Raw genomic sequence first — 17411 nt, forward strand, 5'->3', positions numbered from 1 at the left:
TAGTCACGGACACCCACCCACCCAAGCACGCATGCAGTCATGTTAAGTTTCACTTCTCACTCCTAACTACAGGAAGCGGCACTATATGTCTTCTGTCAGCAACTGATCTTCCAACGAACAAATATTACTGCCCAGGCCACGCCTTAAAAACGAGAAGATACAAATCAAGTCATCTGAAGTCACTCTCATACATAGTTCTGATGCAAAATGTTTCCAAGCGTGGTAGTAGTGCTCAGCTTCATTTTGTGCGCCTGTGGAGAAAATCCTGCGATACAAGTCACCCTGACCAACAAAGGACTTCAATACGGTGAGGAGAATCATATTGTTGTTAATACATTTCAATCCCAAGTAGGTGGCACATTTAGAAAAATGGCAGCTACTTTCAAATGATGGCTGGAGGGTGTCTATGTGACTTCAGTCTGAGTGGTGCCTGAGATACGAGTTTTTCGCTGTCGTACTGCTAATCTTTTTCTTTGACTTGCAAGTGAAGATACGATCTCTGTATGGTGGCAGTGAACTCAATTCAAATCACTTCACGATTCGTACAATAACCTTTAAAGCAACAAACTGCGCTCAGATTGTGAGACAACACATGCAGAAAGAAAATCTAACTGTAAAAGTCATATCATATGTTCTTTGTCCTCTGTGAATAATGACTAATATTATTGCCCACTAACTAATAGGGTGAGAGTTGAGACATAAAAGAAAAAAACAAAAAATGTTTGTTATTATACTGCCCCTGGGTGGCCAGGGCGGTACATTAAAAATGGCAGCACATTGGCTATTTAACCGATGCTGTGTGAAGAAAAAATGGTTTAGTTCTTCTTAATTCAATTTAATTATGATTACTGTTTGTTTTCATAAAGTACAATATTGTCGGGTGCTATTAAAATACACATTACAACAATTATAAACACTTTGCCTCTCAACACTGCAACGTTCAAGCAAAAATGTGCTAAATTGGGGAAGACAAGAAATAGATTGTGCAACGTCAACTATAATTCTTGATCTTATAGAATATTTTGTTGAAAGCATTTCACAGCATGTGATTGTGACACCTGTGAACTGTTTAAAATGCATATCCAAACTCAAAAAGCTTCATAAATGGGTTGTGCATATATGCTGTCTCTCCCAGGAAGGCATGCGGCTGCAGGATGGATTCAGGAGAAGCTGGAACAAGTCACACTCCCTGACATCAGTGGTCAAATACATTTCGGGTTCCTGTTCCACATAATCTACACGCTTAGCGGGTAGGATGACATATTAGGGTGATGTACTGTATGTTCTTAGTACAGAACGTATTAGCCAGTGTTAATGAAAGCAACTTGTTTAAAGTTAAAAAAAAATCTAGTGCAAAACTAGATTAAGTAATTTTTTAACCCTACACACCTGTGTAGTATAAAATCAACACTGACCAGTGTTGACTAGTGTTAAATTTACCATCAGAGTTGTTTTAACTCAATCTCAGTGTAAAATACTTTCAAAAGTGTTGTTTAAACTATATTTAATGCAGCTCAACATAGACACTTTTGAAGTCTTAATTTTAACTGCAAGTGTTGAATGATAACTGCCAATTTTGCTGTGTATGTGGACTGACTAATAGTATAATTTTTTGGGGGAAATGTGAAATCTACCAAATTGTGAGATGGGAAGTTTTAGCCCGAAACCAACGAAATGAATGAGGTTGTGAATGGATACTCGTCTTATGTCTCCCTGACTCTTCTAGCATCACTATAAGAAAGTGTGACTTTCCGGAACCGTCCGTAGAGTTCTACCAAGGCTTCTCCGGCTTGAAGACGTCCATCACCGGCCTCAATATTGCCCTCACAGGAGGCTGGGAGGCCCACTGTGGTTTCATGTGAGTGGATTTCATCATTCATTCCATTGGCTGAGAAGAGGCTTTCTGAAATATAGGCAACACATTTTGCTCCAGAGTGTCTTGTTTGTTTTGATATTGCGCAGATTCAAGTCACCCTGTCCCACAACATAGCCAATGTCCTTCGTGCCTCATAGTAGGTAAATATTAGTATTCCTTGTGCCCTTTCAGGCATGGAGGTGGAGCTTTAGACATGGCCTTGTTTGGAGTGGATCTAGTCTCCATAGTGCAGCTGGGGAGGGATGATGGTGGACATTTGTCCATAACCAGCGTGAATTGCAATTGCCAAATGGGTGACATAGATATACGTTTCTATGGCAACAGAAGGTACCATGCTCATATCATATGGATCTGAATTTGAAGTGAAATGTAAAGAAACCGCAATCTCACGTTTACAGCTGGCTCCTTCGGCTTGTAGAGGACCACTTCAAGAATCACATCAGAGGTCAATTAGAAGCCATGGTGAGTGTTTCTCTGCTTTAATGGATGTTTATATCACGAATGTTTGTTGTCAACAGGTAATATTCGTGTCAATACAATCGCCTTAAACAACATTTATTATTACAAGGCACATACATATTTTACATTGGAAAAAATCTCACGGCACACCACCAGACAAAAATGTCAGAAAAAGTAGTTACATTTAAATAAATCACTGTCACAATGGTTGGCAATTTGCCATCACTTTTCTAATCTTGCCAGATTTGCCCTGCTGTGGATGAAGTCATCGCAAACCTGGAGAGCCACCTAAAGGACCTCAAAGGTATTGCAGCATGGTAGATGACCACTGAAATGCTTGCTTGTAATGAAAAATGTAACGTACACTTCAGGCATTGGAGGTAAATAGATTAAAAGTCTCTTTGAAGTAAACTTTCAGGTGAATCAAGACCTCACTCTGGACCTGCCTCTCATTGGCCTGCCTGTTGTTAATGCTTCAAGTCTTCACCTCGGGCTCAAGGTCAGGAAACATACATAAAAGTTACTTCAGATGTTTGTTTTTATGGTTGGTCAGTGCTTTAAAAACATTGAAAACTAGCAATTGTTTAAAGTCTTTACTATGCTTCAAACACTGATATCTACGGAGCCCCTAAGGCACATGTGTCGAGATCCGGTCCTCGAGGGCCAGAGTCCTGCATGTTTTCGAGGCTTCTCTACTCCAACTCACCTGATTCAATGATCAGGATAATTATCAGGCTCCTGCAGAGCTTGCTGCTGAGCTTAAATATGAATCAGCTGTGTTGAAAATGGGAGGCCTCGAAAACCTGCAGGACTTGCGGCCCTCGAGGGATTCAGTTTGACACCTATGCTAAGGTGACATGGTAAAAAACAAACAAACAAAAAAAAACAACTTTGCGTTCTCTCGCAAAGATTGCGAAATAACGCAAAGTTTGCAGAGGACGCTTTTTTTCTTTAAACGAGTTAATGTACTTCCGGGTCATCTTCCGTGTGACCAAAAGCGATGAGGATGGAACGTGTAAACACGAAACAAAGCAGTGGGAGAGCTTTCCCAAGCGACGAGGATAGAGCGTGTATTTTCCCACTGACCTATTTTACTTTAACTACATTTATTTGTTTTTTTTCTTTTCTTCTTTTTGTCCTTTTGAGTGTTTTAATGTCCCTAAATCTTAAGTTGCTTTCACTAAACACCAGAGGTCTGGGAGACAATTTAAAAAGAAAAGCAATATTTCTGTATTGCAAAAATAAAAATCCACATTGTGTTTTTCTTCAGGAAACGCATTCGAATGATGCGGATGTTAAATTCTGGTCCACTCAATGGGGTGACAAAACTTTTTTTTCACATGGTACAACCAGGTCTGCAGGTGTAGCAATTCTTTTTAAGGACTACCCAGGGAAGGTTGCAACAACGATATGCAGTGATGATGGTCACTGGATTCTCTTAGTGTTAATTTCGGACAACAACTCAGTAATTCTAGGTAATGTGTATGGTTACTGTAACCCAACGCAAAACAAAAGCCAACTAGAAGAAATAAGAAGAAATGTGATTAAACTGAAAGATCGTTTTGCTACAGAAAACATAATTTTAGGTGGGATTGGAATATGGTGTTAGACGAGTGGATGGCCCCTCCGTGAGTCATCACCTTGTTGTGGTGGAGGGGTTTGCGTGTCCCGATGATCCTAGGAGCTATGTTGGTTGGGGCTTTATGCCCCTGGCAGGGTCACCCATGGCAAACAGGTCCTAGGTGAGGGGCCAGACAAAGCATGGCTCACAAGACCCCTCATGATGATATACAAAAATGTATCTAGTGTTCCCTTGCCCGGACGCGGGTCACCGGGGCCCTCCTCTGGAGCCAGGCCTGGAGGCGGGGCTCGAAGGCGAGCGTCTGGTGGCCGGGCCTGCACCCATGGGGCCCGGCCGGGCACAGCCTGAAAAGGCAACGTGGGTCCCCCTCCTCATGGGCTCACCACCTGTGAGGGGGGCCAAAGGGGTCGGGTGCATAGTAAGCTGGGCGGCAGTCAAAGGCGGGGGCCTTGGCGGTCCGACCTCTGGCTACTGAAGCTAGCTCTGGGAACATGGAATGTCAGCTCTCTGGCAGGGAAGGAGCCCGAGCTGGTGTGCGAGGCTGAGAAATTCCGACTAGATATAGTCGGGCTCACCTCCACCCACAGCTTGGGTTCTGGTACCAATCCTCTTGAGAGGGGTTGGATTCTCTTCCACTCTGGAGTTGCCCACGGTGAGAGGCGCAGAGCAGGTGTGGGCATACTTATTGCCCCCCGGCTTGGCGCCTCTACGTTGGGGTTTACCCCGGTGGACGAGAGGGTAGCCTCCCTCCGCCTTCGGGTGGGGGGACAGGTCCTGACTGTTGTTTGTGCATATGCACCAAACAGCAGTTCCTCTGAACTCTTACCCACCCTTTTTGGAGTCCTTGGAGGGTGTGCTGGAGAGCGCTCCCCCTGGGGACTCCCTCGTCTTGCTGGGGGACTTCAACGCTCACGTGGGCAATGACAGTGAGACCTGGAGGGGCGTGATTGGGAGGAACGGCCCCCCCGATTGGAACCCGAGCGGTGTTCTGTTATTGGACTTCCGTGCTCATCACAGATTATCCAATACGAACACCATGTTCAAACACAAGGGGTCCATATGTGCACTTGGTACCAGGACACCCTCGGCCGCAGTTCGATGATCGACATGGTAGTCGTGTCATCGGATTTGCGGCCGTATGTGTTGGACACTCGGGTGAAGAGAGGGGCGGAGCTGTCAACTGATCACCACCTGGTGGTGTGTTGGCTCCGATGGTGGGTAGAAGATAGTGGGGTGGAAGATACCAGTCCGACCGGGCAGACCCAAAAGTATTGTGAGGGTCTGCTGGGAACGTCTGGCGGAATCCCCTGTCAGAAAGAGCCCACCTCAAGCATAGCTTCTCCCTTGTCCCGGGGGAGGCGGGGGACATTGGGGCCGAGTGGACCATGTTCCGCGCCTCCATTGTTGAGGCAGCTGGTCGGAGCTGCGGCCGTAAGGTGGTCGGTGCCTGTCGCGGCGGCAATCCTCGAACCCACTGGTGGACACCAACGGTAAGGGATGTCGTCAAGCTGAAGAAGGAGTCCTATCGGGCCGTTTTAGCCTGTGGGACTCCGGAGGCAGCTGACGGGCACCGGCTGGCCAAGCGGAAAGCGGTTTTGGCGGTTGCTGAGGCAAAAACTCGGGCATGGGAGGAGTTTGGTGAGGCCATGGAAAACGACTTCCGGACGGCTTCAAAGAAATTCTGGTCCACCATCCGGTGTCTCGGGAGGGGAAAGCAGTGCACCATTAACACTGTTTATAGTGGAGATGGGGTGCTGCTGACCTCGACTCGGGATGTCGTGATTCGGTGGGGAGAGTACTTCGAAGACCTCCTCAATTCCACCAACACGTCTTCCTTTGAGGAAGCAGAGCCCAGGGACTCTGACGTGGGCTCGTCTATCTCTGGGGACGAAGTCACTGAAGTGGTTGGAAAGCTCCTCGGTGGCAGGGCCCCGAGGGTGGATGAGATCCGCCCGGAGTTCCTAAAGGCTCTCGATGTTGTGGGACTGTCATGGTTGACACGCCTCTACAACATCGCGTGGACATCGGGGACAGTGCCTCTGAATTGGCAGACCGGGGTGGTGGTCCCCCTTTTTAAGAAGGGGGACCGGAGGGTGTGTTCCAATTATAGAGGGATCACACTCCTCAGCCTCCCTGGTAAGGTCTATTCAGGGGTGCTGGAGAGGAGGGTCCATCGGGAAGTCGAATCTCGGATACAGGAGGAGCAGTGTGGTTTTCGTCCTGGCCGTGGAACAGTGGACCAGCTCTACACCCTCAGCAGGATCCTCGAGGGTGCGTGGGAGTTCGCTCAACCAGTCCACATGTGTTTTGTGGATTTGGTGAAGGCGTTCGACCGTGTCCCTCGGGGAGTCCTGTGGGGGGTGCTTAGGGAGTATGGGGTACCGGGCCCCCTGATACGGGCTGTTCGGTCCCTGTACGACCGTTGCCAGAGTCTGGTCCGTATTGCCGGCAGTAAGTCGGATTCGTTTCCGGTGAGGGTTGGACTCCGCCAAGGTTGCCCTCTGTCACCGATTCTGTTCATAACTTTTATGGACAGAATTTCTAGGCGCAGCCGAGGCGTTGAGGGGTTCCGTTTTGGTGGCCTCAGTTTTGCATCTCTGCTTTTTGCAGATGATGTGGTGCTGTTGGCTTCATCCAGCCGGGATCTCCAACTCTCACTGGAGCGGTTCGCAGCCGAGTGTGAAGCGGTTGAGATGAAGATCAGCACCACCAAATCCGAGACCGTGGTCCTCAGTCGGAAAAGGGTGGAGTGCCGTCTTCGGGTCGGGGATGAGATCCTGCCCCAAGTGGAGGAGTTCAAGTATCTTGGGGTCTTGTTCACGAGTGAGGGTTGGATGGAGCGGGAGATCGACAGGCGGATCGGTGCAGCGTCTGCAGTGATGCGGACGCTGTATCGGTCCGTTGTGGTGAAGAAGGAGCTGAGTCGAAAGGCGAAGCTCTCGATTTACTGGTCGATCTACGTTCCGACCCTCACCTATGGTCACGAGCTGTGGGTCGTGACCGAAAGAACAAGATCCCGGATACAAGCGGCTGAAATGAGTTTCCTCCGCAGGATGTCTGGGCTCTCCCTTAGAGATAGAGTGAGAAGCTCGCTCATCCGGGAGGGGCTCAGAGTCGAGCCGCTGCTCCTCCGCGTTGAGAGGAGCCAGCTGAGGTGGCTCGGGCATCTGGTTCGGATGCCTCCTGGACGCCTCCCTGGGGAGGTGTTCCGGGCATGTCCCACCGGCGGGAGGCCCCGGGGACGACCCAGGACACACTGGAGAGACTATGTCTCTCGGCTGGCCTGGGAACGCCTTGGGATCCCGCCAGAGGAGCTGGTTGAAATAGCCGGGGAGAGGGAAGTCTGGGCTTCCCTGCTAAAGCTGCTGCCCCCGTGACCCGACCCCGGATAAGCGGTAGAGGATGGATGGATGGATGGATGGATGGATGGATGGATGGATGGATGGACGAGTGGACGAGTGGATGGATAGATGGCCTAGTAAATTCTCAAGTTCAAAACCTAACAGCAGTTTGGTTCAGTTCTGTCACGATTTACTCCTCCATGACCCTTGGAGAGACAATCACCCAAACAAAAAACAATTTTCTTGGTTCAAGCCGAATGCAACTATAAAATCACGTCTGGACTTCTGGTTAGTAACAATCACAATGCATAATCCAGCTATAAGGAGCGAAATATTCCCGGCCCCTCTAACTGATCATTGCTGTATAGACTTAATAATTTCACAACGACTGGAGCCAAATAGGAAGAAAGGGTGTTGGAAATTTAATTCCAGCCTTTTGAAATATGATGACTATTGTAAAAAAAAATTGAAACATGATTCAAAATATTTTACAGGTCAACTCCTTATCCTCATAAACAAAAAAAATGGGAGTTCTTAAAATATAAAATTTGCAAATACTCAATATCTTTTAGTAAATATAAGAAAAAACATAACAGCTCAATGGAGGAAAAACTAGTGAAAGAAATACTGTTGATTTCCAGCTGCACAACTCTCACGAAAAATGATCAAATTAAGTTGGTGTCATTACAATCCCAAATGGATCACTTTTATGAACATAGAGCTTGTGGAGCATACATTCGGTCAAGGGCCAAATGGACAGAGGAAGGAGAAAAAAATTCAGCATATTTTTGTAGGTTAGAAAAGAAACGTCAAGAATATAATTCTATTAAATGTCTAATGATTAATGGGCGAGAATGCACTGATCCAACACTAATAGCCAAGGAAATTAGCACTTTTTACCATAATTTATATAGTACATCTTATTCTGAAGAAGATGCTAATACCTTTCTGAGTGAAATCAGAGATTTTATCCCTCAAATTGATTGTGCAATGAGAGATATATGTGATGGAGACTTTACGATCGAGGATCTAGACGTGGCAGCCTTACACCTAAAACTAGACAAATCTAACCGAGTCTAACCGATGCTTTTAACATTCCAATTAAATGCGCTACAAAATATCTAGGCATACATATTACCAAAAATACACTGATTAGTGAAAACCTGAACATCGTGTCGGCTCTCGGGTCAGGCCGGAGCCGGAAGGCTGGCCGCAGCGTCACCTGTTCCAACACCTGTTGGCAGGCTGATGCACCAGGTCCCCTTTTGCGTTGTGAGTTGGAAGAAAAAGCGAGTCAGAACAAAGAATAGGCAGGAGTCCAAAGTCAAGCTGAACAAAAAGCGGCTTTATTGGCAAAAGCACACTGAGACCATTCAATTTGCGCAAATGGAAAAAATCTGACAATCTCAGGAAATGCAACAGTTTATAAAGCATCACCCATGGTACAAACTCTTTTCCTGATTGGCCATCAAACCTGCCTGCCCACTTCACGCTTAGATCTTATTGGTAAGGGAAAGCCTCGGCCAAACCCACTTATTACGAGATGCAGTTTACTGAATGCTAATAGTATCCGCTTTTGACCACTAGGGGGTAGTGCAAGCTTAGTTTTGTGACTTCTACTGGTATCCAATTGTTACAAAGTGGTCAGCAGATTATATGTCTCCCCCCCATTCTTGAGACCAGAAGTAGTAACAGGTTTTTACTGGTATCAAAAGGACTTATTCATACATAAAAAATAAGGCGACCTATCATTTACATTGTATAATCTAATAATTTTGCTAAAACTAACCTTTTGCAGACACCAAAGTAATGAGACCCTTGTCCTGAGCATCTTCCCGTCAGCTGACAGTTGTAAAGTAATTAAGATTCTTGCTCTGAGCATTTTCCCGTCAGCTGACGGTTGTAAACTTTCAGGATATCATTTGTTCATTAGCCCTTAAGCGTGAAGGAGCAGTTTTCCCAACAGTTGACCACAGTAAACATGTGATTTCTTGTATTTTCAGCTGGCACCTTAGAGTTACCAAATTAAGTAAAATAAATGATTATAGGGTAACAAATACATGATTCCCTTTGTGACAAGTCAGGATACACACTGGCATTTAATTTCCTTAAGCTATTTAAACACAAGTAGCAATCATAAAGTTGTTTAGCATGAAAAGGATTTCACTTGAACATTTGGCCTAGAATAGGTCAATAGTTCAAGAGACAGCACCAAAAATCAGATCCCACAATCGAAAACAAGATTTATGAATGTAAATCCAAATTAAATATGTGGCTCCAAAGAGACCTGACAATCTTTGGTAGAATTTACTTAACCAAGATGGAGTCCTTAGCTTGTTGTATTTACCCTGCATACTCACTGGCAATTCCTGATCAGTTCATAAAAGCCATAAATCAAATGAACTTCAATTTCATCTGGAGAAATCGAACCCATTACATCAGAAAAGCCGAGATAATTAAAGACCTCCAAGACGGAGGACTTCAAGCCATCGATTTTGAATGCTTAAATGCAGTGTTAAAATTGAAATGGCTTCAATATTTTCTGCTAAATAGTAATAGCATTTGGTATTGTCTCCCCAGGGGTCTGTTAAAAAAATTAGGAGGAATAGATTTAGTCCTGGCATGTGATTTTAAAATTTAACGGCTGCCAATTAAACTGTCATCATTCCATAAACAAGTTTTGTTGTGCTGGAAATTATTGCACACTCACAACTTCAGTCCACATCGTACCCCCATATGGAACAATAGATATGTGCTTTGCAATGTGAAATCTCTTTACTTGCAACATTGGATGGATAAAAATATCTGGTCTATCACGCATCTTCTTGATGACCATGGTAACTGGCTTTCTCATGCAATTTTTTGTTCAAGATATGATACAACTTGTACATAAGCTCAATTTAACAAAGTGATGAGAGCAATTCCAGCATCAGACAAACTGATGGTTCAAAATATAGACAAACAATTTTATATCACTGATCTGAACATTCTCAAATACAATAATGAGCTTTTGACTCAGCGAAATAACAAAATGTTGCGCCTTTTTCTAACTGAAACTCAATATCCTATACGATCAAATAGAAATTCCATCGTCCAGCTGTTTTCAAAAACAGACATTAAGAAAATTCGCACGAAGTACATTAAGTATCCGGTCAGCCCCAAGACAAAGGAAGTCTATTTCAAAATTTTGAGTAATATTTATCCATCCAATGAGATGCTAAGGTTAAGATTTGGTATTGATCACAACAATTGTTCCTTCTGTGAAAGAGACATTGAAAGTACTACTCATATTTTCTTTGACTGTATGTATACAACAACATTTTGGAAGAACTTTCAAGACTGGATATCAACAAAGCTTGCTCTTTCTGTTTCTTTTTCTAAGGACGATATAGTGTTTGTCCGGTTCGAGTCCAGGCTCGGACCTTCCTGGGTGGAGTTTGCATGTTCTCCCCGTGCCCGCGTGGGTCTTCTCCGGGTACTCCGGTCTCCTCCCACATTCCAAAGACATGCATGGCAGGTTAATTGGGCGCTCCGAATTGTCCCTAGGTGTGCGTGTGAGTGTGGATGGTTGTTCGTCTCTGTGTGCCCTGCGATTGGTTGGCAACTAGTCCAGGGTGTCCCCCGCCTACTGCCCAGAGCCAGTTGAGATAGGCGCCAGCAGCCCCCGCGACCCTTGTGAGGAATAAGCGGTCAAGAAAATGGATGGATGGATGGATATAGTGTTTGGTCTCATTTTGGAAGATAGTGATGTTTGTGGAATGATGCTGAACAACTTGCTACTTTTGGCAAAATATTTAATTCATTGCTCCAAATGGAGAAAGGTGAAGCCCCTGTTTTCTGTATTTTTGAAAGATCTAACAGACAATCATGTCAAATCCTTGAAGTTGATGAAAATGAAAGGTGCAAAAGCTTTGCTGAGTTTAATGTCTTTCCAGACCTCTAACCTGGTTAAAATAGGGATTTTTTTCTCTCTCTTTTTCTTTCTTTTCTGTTTCTTTTTTTGGGTGCCCTGTACCTCTATAATAGTATGCTGTTATTAAGTTGCCTTTTTGTTGTATAATTGTTATTGTTGTTGTTTAAACTTGAACTACTTTTAATTTGATTTGTATGTATATTGCTGATTGTGCACGTTGTTCAATAAAGCAAAAAAACAAACAAAAAAAACCCGACAACTCGTTGTCTACGGAGCCCCTAAAGTGACATGGGAGAAGAGAAAAAAAAATTAAATGTTTCTCGTCCGGACGAGAAACTTTCTCGTCCGGACAAGAAAAGTTTCTCGTCCGGACAAGAAAAGTTTCTCGTCCGGACGAGAAACATCACCTGCGAGCGGGAACTAGGAGAGCTAGCTTGTGGCGGCGGACGATAGACCACTGTTCAACTTGCTTTCAATTCGTTTTAAATGTCTCTCAGACACAACATAATGGTGCCGACTTGCAAGTAATGCAGCAATGTCCTTATAATAAAGTCCCAGGTGAAAATAGAACCTGACTAGGTCCTGTGCTATCATTTTCACACATGAACACAAACTGAAATGTAGTTAGTATAAGGTCTCCCACGCGAGTATGCTGGTTTCTCGTCCGGACGAGAAACATTTAACTGTTTTTTTTTTCTTCTCCCATGTCACTTTAGGGGCTCCGTAGTTGTCGGACTCGAGTTTAAAAAAATAATAATAATAATAAAAAAAAAAAAAAAAAAAAAAAAAAAAATCCCACTGTCAAGGCGCGATCGGTGACCCCTGTAAAAGTCCCCCATTTATAATGCGTCACGCCAAAAAATATGTTGTCACAAAAAAAACAGCCCCTTACTGTTTGTTATGATTTTGCAACACTTATTTAGCATGTCTCACCCGTGCATTCGGTTGTCCTGACGGCAACCGGCCGGACGCCAGCGGGAGAATACGATGCGTTCACAATGCCGACATCGACATCGGACATATTGCTTAAACGTCGCTGTTGTACGGCAAACCTGGCACAACCTATTGCTGCTAGACCGTAATGGGTGCTCAGTACTGTCTAAAACAGACTTTGAAGTGGAATTTTGTCACTGGCATTAATTCATATGCTGTTAAGAGTTCTCTTAATTCCTACGTTCCCTGAAGGCACTGTCACTGGGGGGTGTTTCCAAAGCGCTTTTGTGCAGCTGTCACACATGATTCCACGCCCCGCTCAGTTGACACCACGCCCCCACGTAACATTCGGGTCAAAAGTCTGAAACTGAAAAAAAGAGACTTGAAACTTAAAAAAAAAAAATCTGAAAGTGAAAAATGATTTGAAAGTGAAAAAAAAAGTTTTGAAACTGAAAAAATGTGTTAAAACCCCCAAAAATAAGATCTGAATCTGAAAAGAAAAAAACATGCACCTGAAAAAAATAAGACCTCAAATGTCAAAATATATATGGAAGCAAAAAATGAAAATAAATAATTTATTCAAAGGCAGGACCGAAGTGAATCAAAATTAATTTTGACCCGAAAAAACTTTTCACATGCTTATTTTTATTTTGAATACCTTTTTATATTTTGTGAAATTCAAGATCAACACAACAATTTTCAGTTTCGAGTTTTATTTTTTCAAGTACAAAACTTTTGGCCCTAATTTAACTCCATACCCCTGCACGATCGGTGACCCGCATGCGCAGAAAGCAACTACGGCAAATACACTAGAACAAATACCTTTTATGCCTGCGGGGTAGTGCGCGTTCGGAAAAACATGCTACAAAATGAAAAAAAAAAGGTGATTATTGATGCATTTTAAAGTAACTAAGTAACTTTTAATCCTATAGGATGAACATTTTACTTTTGACCTCATTACATCATAGTACGGAACCCCTAAGGTGACATGGTAGAAAAAAAAACAACTTTGCGTTCCCTCGCAAAACATTTTGCGTTCCCCCGCAAAACATTTTGTGTTCCCTCGCAATCTTTGAGATTGCGTGCCCTCGCAAAAAACTTTGCGTGCCTTCGTAAAACATCTTTGCGTTCCCTCGCAAAGATTGCGAGGGAACGCAAAGATTGCGTGCCCTTGCAAAAAACTTTGCGTTCTCTCGCAAAGATTGTGAGGCTCGCAAAGATTGCGTTCCCTTGCAAACTTTGCGAGGGAACGCAATCTTTTCGTTCGAACGCAAAGTTGTTTTGCGAGGGAACGCAAAGTTGTTTTTTTTCGCTTACTATGTCACCTTCGCTGCGCCGTAAACACTTCCGGGTCATCTTCCATGTGAACAAAAGCCATGTGTAAACAAAGCAGTAGAAAAATACATGCTCCATCCTAGTCACTTTGGGAAAGCTTTCGCAAACTTTGCGAGGGAACGCAAAGTTGTTTTGCGAGGGAACGCAATCTTTGCGAGGGAACGCATTCTTTGCGTTCCCTCGCAATCCTTGCGAGAGAACGCAAAGTTTTTTGCGAGGGCACGCAATCTTTGCGGAACGCAAAATGTTTTGCGAGGGAACGTAAAGAATGCGTTCCCTCGCAATCCTTGCGAGAGAACGCAAAGTTTTTTGCGAGGGCACGCAATCTTTGCGGAACGCAAAATGTTTTGCGAGGGAACGTAAAGTTGTTTTTTTTCTCTACCATGTCACCTTAGGGGCTCCGTATTATGGTGAGTTTGCATTAATTATTTTTACAGTAAGCAATCTTTGCGAGAGAACGCAACGTTGAGAACGTAGTAGCAGTAGTAGTAGTAGTAGTAGTAGTAGTAGTAGTAGTATTTTACGATGTCACCTTAGGGGCTCCGAAGATATCTATAATAACCATACCTGAGCTAATAAAATTTGTGTTTAAAGGGAGAATTTTACAGTGTTAAAAGTCCAAAGGAGCCCCCGTTTGTGGCGCTGCCTTTCACCATTCCTGAACAGCCATCTTACATGCTGTCTGTCGGCTTGTCTGACTTCACGGTCAACTCAGCCTCCTTCAGCTACTTCTCAGCTGATTTACTGCAGGTTTTCATCAATGACAGCATGGTGAGTTCACCTGAAAACAAACGGTTTCTCCCTATCTCCCACAAATACACAGCTTTTAAGGAGAGGCAATAATGCATGTTTTTCCATCCCTTCAATTATTTTCTGTAAAAATGTTGCTTCCTCTCCTCAGATACCACCAGGCTCCCCCGTGCGCCTTAATACAACCTCATTGGGTCCCTTTATTCCACAGGTAATTTGGCAGCTGTAAAATAAACTTTACTTGCACTCACTGTGCATGGATGCATTTTAAGTTTAACCCAAAAGGATTCTTCTGCAGCTTCCTAAGAAGTTTCCAGACTTGCTGATGGCACTGCAGATTTACGCCAGAAACATTCCGGTGTTTTCCTTCCACTCCGGTGCTGTCATGCTGAACTCGTCGGGTGTCATCAAGGCCTTCGCCATCCAGCCCAACAACACCCTGACCCCACTGTTTAAACTCTATGTGGTGAGCGCTGGTTTGTTTGTTCCATTTAACAGTGAAGGTAACCCTATATAGGTGTTTTAATAACATTACAGCGTTAAGCTAAAAAAGTGACCCACTATGGGTTATTAAGCAGCCATCACTAATAGGGGACTGCCTCGACTCTGATGTCGACAGTAAGTGGCAAAATGGCCGCCCCCTGAGATTAATTAAAAACAGGTGGATTTTGCTGCTCAACTCATATTCCACAAACACAATATGCATCAAAATAGCATTTTTAATCTAGTTGGACTGCATACAACATATAAAAAAACATTTTTGGGTTGACTTTCCCTTTCTTTTAGGACTCGGGCTACAGTGGCAAAGTGTGGATCGCCGACGGACGGCTGAAGGGCTCGGTGGCAATGGACAAGTGAGTGCAGCAATGTTGTCTGGATTACAAAAGTCGAAGTAATGTAATGTAATGAGGAGGCCCCTTTTCCAAACAGTTTCACTCTGAGTCTGGCAGCAACTGAGATTGGTCCCTTTAAGGTAGGCTACTGCTCCACCAACATCATCATCCAGCATAATGGCTACCTCATGAGGAGTGATTCCTTTTGCAGACTGATGCTTTGGAAAACATGCTACGGATGCAAATTGAGGTGGCCGTTTTGACACAACTCAACGGTGAGTCGAGTGTATGTACCGCTCACTATGTTAAGAAAGACATTGTTTATGTTCCAGTTCTGCATGATGCTTGTATTAAAAATGGATGAATGACTACTTGAACCAATTTTAGAGAGGGCACTAATTTTATACAGCAAATATTGCGGGACTCTTAACTCATTCGCTCCCAGACATTTTGACAGAAGGAATTCCGTTCACTCTGACTGTTACTGGATTTTGACTGATTTTGCAAGGCCCACAGAATATTATGTTCTATTGCTATGTATGTATGTATATATATATATATATATATATATATATATATATATATATATGGAACCTATCAAAAGAAAGATGAAAGTTTCTTCTTTCATCAGGAAAAAAAAAAGTATGTTTTTATCTGTTTCCATTTTGTAGCAATTAGCATTAGAAAAGAGCTAAGTTTCATTATTATTCACAAATCTGTTTAAAACAGTGGGGAAATGAGCTTGTTGCAACATGGCCATGGTTGATCTCTTATACTCTGCTGCCACCTGCTGGACGTTTGTGTAATAACTACAATTTCTGCAAGCGTTCTTTGCAGTTTAGAGGCTTCATCAAAGACTTCTGCATGCTCCAGCATAAAAACAAAAACAAACAAACAAAAAAACGTATAAATACGTCTTTGGGACACAAAACATTTTTAAAAACGACAACATATTTATAGGTTTTTGGGAACAAATGAGTTACTAACGTAGATACTCGGGGAGGCAGATAAAGAACCCGAGTGGACTGTGTGTGGCCCCAAGCAGCAGTTTGATTAGCCCTGGTCCAGAAACACTTGTTTAATGAAGCCACTAAATTGATAAGTGGAATCATTTATTGCATTTGTATTACAGAGAAACTTGCCACAGGCTTCGCTTTACCTCGGACAATGCATGCTCAGTTAGTCAAACCAGTTCTCACCGTAGAAGAGGTAGGTACCCAAAATAAATGTATTGTAGACATCACCTTTGTTTGTTTGTTTTTTGGGTTGATTTTTGCCTTTTCGCTCCTTCAAACAGGGATTTGTAGCTTTCTCTTCTGATGTCGAGCTGCTGGAGAATGACACAATTTTCAGATGAGCGCAATCCTGGCCCCTTATCATTTCTGACTCGTGCTTTACATATTCTTTTTTTTAATGTTTAGTTGCTGATGAAAAATAATCACAAAACAATATATCAGACGACTCATAGTTCATGTATCTACACCATACATGTGGCTGTCAAGAACTGCTTGCATTTCTCTCAGATAACATGAAACCAGACATCCATACTAATACAATAAAACTGCAACTGCAAAGCTACATTAGTGTTTTTAATAATATGTTTTGTTTCTAATTTATTTTTGTTGGTTTTATAGTCTTTATGCCTATGCATTTACTTTTATTCCAGTCCTGGCTTTACACTGAATCCCAGTTCACTAGAATAGATTTTAAGTTTTTCTACTGGTCTAAAAGTCACTGAATGGTTTGGGTCCTGAATACATTAAAGCAAGGGTCTCCAAGTTCGGTCCTCGAGAGCCCCTATCCAGCCTGTTTTCCATGTCTCTGCCCTTCAGCACAGCTGAATCTAATGATCAGCTAATCAGCAAGCTTTTCAGAAGCCTGTTAACGATCCCGATCATGAATCAGGTGTGTTAGTGGAGAGAAACATGGAAAACAGTGGATAGGGGCTCTCGAGGACCGAACTTGGAGACCCCTGCATTAAAGAAATGCTGCTTGAATATAAACCCAGTATGGCTCTTAGATTAGCAGACTTGGATCAATTAGTGGAACCCAACATTCAAAGTAAACATGGTGAAGCTGCTTTCAGCTGTTATTCTGCACACAAAAGGAATATGCTACCAACAGAAGTGAAGTCAGCGCAGAGTGTAAATACTTTTAAATCCAAGTTTAAAAAACAAAAAAAAACCCTGCTTTTTTCATATCCCTTGATTAAGATCTTCTAAACATTTTTTCCGTTTTTTTTTTTTTACTCTTGAAAGTTTTAATAAGTTTTCTGTTAGTGTGTTTTAACATTGTCACAGTATGCCCTCAGTAATTTTTGTCGCCAATTTACTGACTAAACCCAGAAAACCAATGAGCCATGATTGGTCGTTACCAACTTTCTCAGCAC

The 17411-nt window shown here is 43.3% G+C and overlaps 1 protein-coding gene across 2 annotated transcripts; it reads left to right on the forward strand.

Annotated features, from left to right (window-relative positions):
* Window positions 1–44: 44 nt before the first annotated feature.
* Window positions 45–16600, forward strand: bpifcl (BPI fold containing family C, like). 2 transcript variants are annotated; one of them, XM_077515134.1, is made up of 15 exons: window positions 45–307; window positions 1136–1250; window positions 1727–1858; window positions 2048–2203; window positions 2275–2338; window positions 2579–2639; window positions 2743–2834; window positions 14034–14210; window positions 14341–14400; window positions 14488–14655; window positions 14976–15043; window positions 15120–15162; window positions 15234–15297; window positions 16155–16231; window positions 16320–16600. In XM_077515134.1, the coding sequence occupies exons 1-15, from the start codon at window positions 208–210 to the stop codon at window positions 16377–16379; spliced, it is 1437 nt and encodes a 478-aa protein (XP_077371260.1). In that variant the 5' UTR covers window positions 45–207; the 3' UTR covers window positions 16380–16600. The 2 variants fall into 2 exon arrangements, with proteins under 2 accessions (XP_077371260.1, XP_077371261.1); XM_077515135.1 differs by having other exon boundaries at window positions 67–307; window positions 1140–1250.
* The last annotated feature ends 811 nt before the right edge of the window (window positions 16601–17411 follow it).

This window comes from Festucalex cinctus, chromosome 2, assembly GCF_051991245.1.
Source record: "Festucalex cinctus isolate MCC-2025b chromosome 2, RoL_Fcin_1.0, whole genome shotgun sequence".
Lineage (NCBI taxonomy): Eukaryota > Metazoa > Chordata > Actinopteri > Syngnathiformes > Syngnathidae > Festucalex > Festucalex cinctus.